A 9,381-nucleotide genomic window follows, 5' to 3' on the forward strand; every position below is an offset into this window, starting at 1 on the left:
GTCAAACCACTAGGGACACATTTTTTTTTCCTCAATCAGTCTCATTTTATCCTTTTGGAGTAGAGTGGCTAGAACAACCCTGAGGCTTTCGGTAAGCAAGGCATCTGCTTAGACAGTGGGTAAGCACCAGGGTTCAAACCTGCATACAAGAGCCTTAAGAAAATGGACCAGAGGCTGAGCCAAATCAAAGCAGGATGGCCTTAGAGCAACAGCAGCGTCCTAGATGGTTTTTATATTGTATTTGAAAACAGCCCTAGCAGGGATATCATAATTTCAAGGCCAAACTAAATACCATTTCCCTATAATCTGCATCCCCAATAGGAACTGCAACATGAGGGGGAACAGACCGCTTCTGCACTATATACATACTTTCATTTACGAACATTTGAATACAGATTTTCTATACACACGTTACCTATATAATAAAAATGTACATGGCATGAGTATATGTCACTGTATAAATATAGAGTTTAAGAAATCTTGAACCCGCTCCTTCCTGTTCACATCAGTTTCTCCTCTTCTTCCTCCCCAGTCAGGTCCATCATTTAAGAGTTGGACAAAAGGGACAAGTGTCATTTGTGTTGGTCTGGGCCCAGAATTTGATACACTGGAAAGAAAGAAAGACACGCCTCAGGTTTATCTGGAAAAATGGAGGGAAGGAAGGGGAGAGAGTGCAGTTAAGGTTCAACAAGGTCTAAGGAATGTATACTAAGTTGGAAAAACTCTTACCATGGGGGAATAAAGGGGTTATTTCATTACCCCCCAAAGAATCTTCAAACAGGCAAACCTTTCCTTTTTACAGGGAATATTAACAATCTGCTAATAATAGTATAACACTACTTTTTGTTTAATATCTAATGTGGCTTGCTCTCATTTAGGCTGAGATGAACTTCCATCTCCTAATACCACATATCTGATACTCCTAATACCCCTCAAATCTTATTCAAGATCTTCTCTTACCAAGAACTAAGATTTAAATTCAGTTTCTACCTCTTGGAAAAACAAAATGAAACAACACAAAACAGTAAAGAAGGAATCATCCCTGCTGCTAAGAGACTTAATTCTGCCTGGTAATACACTAAGAGATAGGGACAACCTGTCAGGTTGTGAAGATAATCTTTAGCAGGCAGGCTTTCAAGCTATTCTGTTAATGGAGTTACTAATCTCACATTCAGGTTCTCATATTCCATTCCTCTCATCTAAGCAAAGTCTTTTGACAGTGCTAAATCTGAAACAAAGGTTAGATAAATGGGATTATCTCTTATCAATTTTCCAAGAAAGAGACCTATCTGTGCTCTAGTATGAATTGCTTATTCAGTCCCCTGAAGGGAATGGGGTAAAAGGAAGCTGGGAGATCCTAGTTGCCAGTATTCTGGATTCTGCTGATGTTTAAGTCACAATTTACTATAAACCATAAGTTTGGATATTAATGATGAGCATCAACACAGTAGATGTTCAAGAAAAATTCTCAGCTAACAGGAAGAGCAGAAAATGAGGAAGGTAGTATAGCACCCACCTCCTTGTGCAACACATGGGTACATGCCATTGGATGCAGCTCACTAGGCTGGACAAGTTTCTGGCACATTAGACACAGCTTACAGGTGGCTGGAGCCTGCAGGACAGAGGAGGCATGGTCAAAAGGGTAAGTAACCTCTGGGTCTCCTTGTCTCCTATTATGCCCATGATTCCATCTACTATTTCCATTCAGCAAAAAGATTTTACACCATCAAAACCACAATGAAATCTCACTGCACACTCATTAGGATGGCTATTATGAGAAAAACAGAAACTAACAACTGTTGGCGAGGATATGGAGAAATTGGAGCCCTCATGCATTTCTGGTGGGAATGAAAAATGGTGCAACCACTGTGGAAAGCAATTTGGTGGTTCCTCAAAGAGTTAATCATAGAACTACCATATGATCCAGCAATTCCACTCCTAGGTATATACCCAAGAGACCTGAAGCAGGGACTCAAACACACATGTGTACACCAATGTTCACTGCAGCATTATTCACAATAGCCAAAAGGTGTTAACAAACCAAATGTTCAGAAAGATGAATGGATAAACAAAATGTGGTATACACATACAATGGAGTATTATTCAGCTATAAGAGAAATGAATTTCTGATACATGCTACAACATGGATGAGCTTTGAAAACATTATGCTGAGTAAAACAAGTCAAGACACAAAAGGACAAATATTGTATCAGCCCATTTATATGAAATATCTAGAATATGTAAATGCATAGAAACAAAAATTACCAAGGGCTGTGGGGAGGAGGGAATGGGAGTTCTTGCTGAAGGCGTACTAAGGTTCTGTTTAGGGGGATGTAGAAGTTTTGTAAGTGGATAGTAGTGATGGCAGCACAACATGGTGAATGTAATTCATCTCAATGAATTTGTACACTTAAAAATGACTAAAATGGCTAAGCACAGTTTAAATAAATAAATAAAGACTTTACACCAAAAGAAATAAAGTTCATCTGTAGATTCTTGCCTAAATTACTTGCATTTTCCCAGGTGGGGCTGCAAACAACTCAGCTGATGAGACGATGGCTTCTTTCTGCACTTCACCTGTAAGCCCACTCCCCCCTTCTCCATATTCCAGTTCTCAAAGAAAAAGAGTCTTACATGTGAAGACCTTCCAGGATAAGAAACTTGGGCAGAAGGCAAAAACACTGGGGTACTGATTTGGGCCAGTGGAGCAGGGAACAGGGCTCGGATCCGACCAAGTGGCTGTGGGCAGAAACATTGTCAGAGTAAGAGAAGGGAGTCTCAGTAACCGAGCGTATGACAAAAAGAAATCTTTTGTTTCCCAGTTCAGCAAAGGAAGAAAGCAGGCTAGATAGTCTTTGCTGCAATCTTCTTCCCACCTTAAATTTTGCTGAAATCTGCCTCTCCCGCAGTATCCCAGCAAGACTGAGTTCTCCCTCAAGTAGGTTTTCTTACCTGAGTACTTGCTGCCACCCGCTCATGTTCTGCCAGTCGTGCAGCCACCAACTGGACCAGCTCCTCCATGGTCAGGCCTGCCATGGTGGTGCGTGCTGTCTTGATCTGCTGAAGAATGTTGGTCATCTGGGCCCTAAGGAAGAAAAATATTGAGGAGAGAGAGATTCTATGCTATACCATGGGGTACACCCATGAAACCTCCCCTGTTTTAACCCATAAACATTTCTCTGACAAATGTTTTTTAAATTAATCCTTAAAGATACTTGCTTATTGCACTGTGGGAACCGAGCCAGCAGCTTGTCCAGGATCTTCTCCAGTTTGTCTACTGGCTGGGGCCGGGGAGATTCAGTAGAAGCCTTAACACCACCCAAGCCTGGGGGAGGCGGGATGGAGGCAGCAGGGGGCATGTGTGGACCATGGGGGCCAACAAGAGAACCTAAGCCAGGGCTATTTCTCCCATGGGAGCCGGGAAGGGGTGGGGAAGGTTGGTTGGGCTGGGAAAGGGCAGGGGTCAGGATTGGGAAAGATAAGGAACGGGGATCTGCACTGGGCATAACCATGGGCATTGTGACCTGCCCGATGGAGAAGGGCATCCGAGGGGGCAGAGAGGGATTGGGTTGAAACATCTGAAGCATGAAGTCTGTCTGCAGAGGGGAAGAGGTAGAAGACAAAGAGAGAAAGGAAGAAAAAGAAAGTTTAGGAAACTGGAGCAGACATTAACGAGCAACTCTTGCACTAAATAAGGATGACCCCAATATCTTCATAAAAAGAGCAGGTTAAAGACTCTGGCTCTGCCACCAACATGGAAAAGTAGACTCCCCAAAGCCAGCTCCCTTACCTCGGAAGGGGGTGGAGGCAAGGTGGGAGTAGGGATTTGAGGAAGGCTGCTCAGCTTGGCTCCGTTCCTCACCAACTGGATATGACTATTAAATTGGTCCTAGAAAAGAGAGAAAAGGATTACCTTTTACTGCTGAGCTGAGACAGCCTCTCCAGAAAAAGAGCACCATCCATTATCAGGAAAACAAGGGGAATGGTAAGATGGTCCCAATGCAAAAGGTCACCTCCCAATCACCAGAAGTGTTTAAGCACAGAACAACACTGAATGAATGATCACACATTATTACACTTACCCGAACATTCTTTTTCATTATCCGAACTCCATTCAGTCTTGTCTCCCACTCCTGTTTGGAACGAATAGTATCCAGTGTTGGGGGAGTTGACCTTCCAAAAAACCAGGAATTTATAGAATTAAAGAAAGCTCTATCCCTAATTCTCTGAGATAGCAAAACAGCAGCTGGCTAATGGGCCCTAAGAGGTATGAGCAGATGTAGCAGAAGCCCAAGATTCTAAGTTCTTTGCCTCACTTTAACTCCATTACGTTTTAAGCCAAATATTCAAGAAAGTGGATCCACAAAGAGAGGGCTCTTACCTGCTTAAAAATGCCACAAGGGTCCTCCAAATTCCAAGGCAAGAAATGACTACAGGTAGCCCCCAACTTACGATGGGGCTCCGTTACAAAGACTCTGTCGTAAGTCCGTTCTGACATAAGCCGAATACCTCTTTTTTTTTTTTTTTTAAGTTTTTATTACTGCTTTTTATTATCAGTATCTTTATAAACACGATCTTTATCTTTGGGGGTTGGTATGGGAATGATAACATCAGCAAATTATGTGCTGCAATACTGTATGTAATACATATTACTAACGCTTAGATGTACAAAAAAAAAAAGTCTGCTGTAACAAGAATACATGGTTTAAGTCAGGGACTACCTGCATATATAAGACACAAATCTCCAAAGACCTTTGTTATGCTTTGACAGGACAACAGATACTATTTACCCAAACAGAAATAATACAGTAAAAAGTATAAAACTGTAGAAGGGAAGAGTTAAGGAGTAAGGAGGTTTAGAATATGGGAAGAGAAATCACTGAGCAGTTACTGCTGCACAGACAGAGATGGCCCTCATGAAGACAGAGTTAAGTGCCAGGCTTGCTGCCTAAGGTTATAAAAACCTAAAAAAAAACAAAACAAAAAACAAAACAAAACCTGTGGGATCATTAAAACCCTACAATGGGAATGTACTTACTTGAGGTAAGTAAGGTGCAGTTCTGCCTCTTTTTCTGCTTCTTCTAGTTTCAATACCAACAACTCTTTCCGGCTCTCTAGTGACAAGATCTAAGGAAACCATAAATAAACATACAGCACACATGCTTTATTAATTTTTATATACATGAAGCTACCCTTATATGGTTAAATGCTTAGTGGCTCTTATAACACTATATCAAACTTATATTCACCTGAAAGTCCAAAACCAAGGTTTTCAAGATATCAGCTTTTGACCTCACCTCTGCCTTCCAGGCCCGTTCTGTCTCTTCCATAATGTTCCGATTTATTTCACCATCCTGATTCTTGAGTCTATCCAGTTCCATCTCCCACACCTCCCTGTAGGGTAAGAAACCAAGAACAAGAACAAGAGAAGAGAGATAAGCTTGCTGAGGAACACCAAGGCAAAACTAAAACCAAAACTGATCTAACAGGCACCTTGCAGAAAGTCTTCCTCTTAAGCACTAACTAAAGGTATCAACAAATAATACTTAAAGCGGTTTGCAATTGCATAAATGTCCTGTATTTGAAAGTAAAAATATTCATATCTCAACTTGCTAAAATAAGGTTACCCAGAGCCAGAAGAGTTTATCTTAAAAGCAAAAGCCTACAATGAAAGCAGAATGTACTTCTATGTTCAAGAGAGCTCAAAATCATTATGACATTTCTCTATCCCAACTTGTCTTTTAGTATCAGTACTGAAGAACGCAGACCCAAACACAGGGGTCCATTTAATACTCATCCCTAACGCAGTGATCACTAACTACTACGAAGCATACAGATACTGTCTTACTGATTTTCACATTCTTAGCTATAGTAAACATCCTTCAAAAGGAAAAAAAAAATGTTCTCTTCATACATCAGTACTTCTCATTTCCATTCCTCCCTTCTTACATGCCACCATCCCCATCCCTAGACTGTAATGTTCACACTCAGTATTAGGGTGACCAACTGTTCCAGTTTGCCCAGGACTGAGTGATTTCCCAGGATGCAAGACTTTCAGTGCTAAAACTGGGACAGCTGGGCACCCTACTCAGGACTGAAGATGCTGTTAAGGAACAGAAGCAGAAAAAGAATTTCTTTATATTACACTTGATTGTAGTAAGTTTTATGGCTGAAAGCAACAATATTACCCAGATCAGTGGATAAAACAATACAGAAATGTCTCAACTATTTTCACTGGGTTTTAAAAAAGTGAAAATATGAAGAAAGAGTTAAGAAGAATTATATCTTGAGAGCAATGTTCCCACTTTTCTTCAGGGATTAGAGAAACTATTTTATTCCTCTTCTGTTCTTCTACTAACTTACATTTTTGAATGGGAACAACTGACTCAACAGAAGTTTCTGAGGCCCGTTTCTCTTTCATGTATTCTTGCTTTTGACCCGATTCTCCATACATCCTTGATCCCTATTTCATAGATATAGGTGTGCGTGTCTGTGTGTGTGAGACAGAGGTACACACAGACATCATTCATTCACTAACATTAGTCTGACCCTCTACTGACATGGTCTATTCATCTAATAGAAATGACTAGGTGGACCTTTTCTTCCTTAATCTCCATGTTTAAAAAAAAAAAAAAAAAATCCTTGTGAGAATAGAAACCACTGAGTATACTTTAATTTTTTAAATTCTTGGTCTAATTTCATTCAAGTCCCATGCTTCTGTTACTGTGCATAGCTAGTTTAGGGTATCAACAGTCTAAACGAATAAATCTTGCCAGATTGTACAAGTCTATAGTTTGTTGTAGATCCCAACAGGTTTGCATAATCTTTAAAATTAATTTTGTTTCTGATCATGTAAATAATATACACGAATTATAGAAAGTTTAGAAAACACAAAACAGAAAGAGTCTAACATAGAGGTCCCAACGCTTCTACTTACTGGTTGTATGATTTAGTCAAGTTACTTAATCTTTCTAGGCCTCAGTTTCTTCATTTGAAAATGAATAGTACCTACATCATGGGACTGATGGGGGAGTTAAATGGGAAAACATATGTAAAGAATTTATATGGTGCCTAGCACATAAGGAGTATCTAACAAATAATTATTCTAAACATTTTTTTAAAACTCGATTTCTCATAATTACACTACTCAGAAAGAATCACTATCACATTTCTTTCTAATCTTCTAAAATAAATATTTGCTTGTATATATTTATATATGTATATATAACATATGGAGCCCTGGTGATGCAGTGGTTAAGAGCTTGGCTGCTAACCAAGAAGTCGGCAGTTCGAGTCCACCAGCCACTCCCTGGAAACCCTTTGGAGCAGTTCTACTCTGTCCACAGGGTCGCTATGAGTCGGAATTCACTCGATCGCAATGGGCTTTTTTTTTTTGGTTTATATAACATATACACATATATATCATTATATAATCTTTTCAAACCAAAATTGAAATTTTTATTTTATTTTTTAAACTTAATGTAGTTTTCCATATCATTAAGTATTCTTCAAAAATGTGATTTTTTGGGGTTCTATTCCAACAACTACTCCGTCATAAGTCAGTTCTAACGTAAGTCAAAAACCTCCTTTTATTTTAGTTTTCATTATTATTGCCCTTTATTATTAATATCTTTATAAATCCGATCTTTGTCTTTCGGGGTTGGAAACATCACATCTGAGAATGATAACATCAGTAAATTATGCACTGTGACACTGTATATAGCACTTATTACTAACGATAAGATGTACCGAAAAATAAAAATTAAAAAAAAAAAAAGGATGGCCGTAAGTGTGGTTCGTTGTAACTCGAATACATCTTAAGTTAGGGACTACTTGTATTTATTTAGGTATTCCCTTAAGTTATTTTCAATTTCACAGTTATAAATAATGTTGAAATGAGCATCTATCTGTGCATGTGGTACTAACATAGATTAACGATAAAAGTAATATATTTAGACTTGCGAGGAACCTACTTAAAGTAGTCAAGAGCACAGCCTCCGGAGGCAAACTCCTCTGAGTTCAAACCCTGGCCCTATTACTATCTGCACAACCTTTGGCAAGTTATTTACCCTTTCTGTGCCTCAGTTTCCTGCAGTATAACATGAGGATTATGAAAGAACCTACCTCAGAGAGCTGCTATGAAGATTAAATGAGTTAACACATGTAACACACTTAGCAATAGTCTCTGGTATTTCATAAGAACTCAATAAATGTTAATTATCATTTGGAAGCTAGAACATCTTCCTTCAGAGAAACTAAAACACATACATACATTGTTTCCTCCATGAATGGTGACAGAAATCAGGTGATTTTAGGGGAGAGAAGCAGTTGCTAACTGTCCTGTGAAACACCCTCAACAATCAGAGACAGAACCAAGAGGTAAGACCTGTTGAGACCTCAGCCCAAAGACCTTCCTTTGAGAATATATTATACTCTACGCAAGGCAAAAGGAAACAAAACAAAAGCTGTAGGGCAAATCAATACACAGGGGACCAGCTGTAACATCTAAAGGGTATATTCCCTGAATTTGAGCACTAGGTTATAAAATCCTATTCTATAAAGCTGAAGCTAATACAAACCAATATAGAAAGAATGAGATTAGACATAAATAGAAAAATTTACCCTGAGATGAACCGCGAATTTATTGCTGATGAGGCTGGAATTCTTCCTTGATTCAATTTAATTCAAGAACATATCCTGAGCAGCCTACATACAGTGTGCTAGGCATTCTGCTAAAACCTGGGAATATAAAGATGTCCCAATTCCTAACTCCAAGAAGCTCACAATCCAGTTGTTTGCCAGGTGAACAAAGGACACAAGGAAATTATGGGCAGAACAAATAGCATATGCCAGGGCCTAACAGTAAGAAAGCACATAACTAAGGAAGGAGTTCAGAAGTCAGCATATAGATAGTAGCGGAAGCCCTACGTATTAAAAAAATCATCTAGAACAGCAGTTTTCAAAACATAGTCCACGAGCTCCTAAGGGTTCCCAAAACCTTTGGATGGCCTGGTCATGAAGCCAAAATTTCAGAGTAATTCTAAAATGTTATTCACCTTTTCATTCTCATTCTTTCATGAGTCTACAATGGAGTCTTCCTGAGTCTATATAACATGCATCATCACTCTGATGGCTAATGGAATATATGCTTCTGTATTCTTGTGTTTTCTAGCATTTTCTAGGGTAGTAGGTTTAGGGCATAATTTTAGTTTTCAGTTTTTTTCTTTCTCAGTACTTCTGTGCTCTTACTAGCTACCTTCAGTTATACTTACTATAATCTCTGTAATCTATTATTCAACAAATCAGTACTGTAAAATTTCAAAGTTCTTTATGCACCGAGGTGGAAATAAGTACAGTTATTTTGCTTTGCAATAATACAAA

General features: G+C 39.0%; 1 protein-coding gene across 2 annotated transcripts in view; it reads right to left on the bottom strand.

The window, feature by feature from the left end:
* Nucleotides 1–21: 21 nt before the first annotated feature.
* Nucleotides 22–9,381, bottom strand: part of RNF214 (ring finger protein 214) — a 47,267-nt gene continuing 37,907 nt past the window's right edge. For both annotated transcript variants that reach the window (XM_023739961.1, XM_023739960.1), the window contains exons 6-14: nt 5,298–5,394; nt 5,039–5,127; nt 4,083–4,173; nt 3,791–3,889; nt 3,220–3,596; nt 2,953–3,085; nt 2,635–2,739; nt 1,517–1,612; nt 22–607 (exon numbers count right to left, since the gene is read on the bottom strand). In XM_023739961.1, the coding sequence (XP_023595729.1) occupies nt 542–607; nt 1,517–1,612; nt 2,635–2,739; nt 2,953–3,085; nt 3,220–3,596; nt 3,791–3,889; nt 4,083–4,173; nt 5,039–5,127; nt 5,298–5,394 (1,153 nt within the window). In that variant the 3' untranslated portion in view covers nt 22–541. The remainder of the gene's footprint in view (nt 608–1,516; nt 1,613–2,634; nt 2,740–2,952; nt 3,086–3,219; nt 3,597–3,790; nt 3,890–4,082; nt 4,174–5,038; nt 5,128–5,297; nt 5,395–9,381) is intronic.

Source organism: Trichechus manatus, unplaced genomic scaffold (genome assembly GCF_000243295.1).
Source record: "Trichechus manatus latirostris isolate Lorelei unplaced genomic scaffold, TriManLat1.0 scaffold00143, whole genome shotgun sequence".
In the NCBI taxonomy this organism is placed as follows: domain Eukaryota; kingdom Metazoa; phylum Chordata; class Mammalia; order Sirenia; family Trichechidae; genus Trichechus; species Trichechus manatus.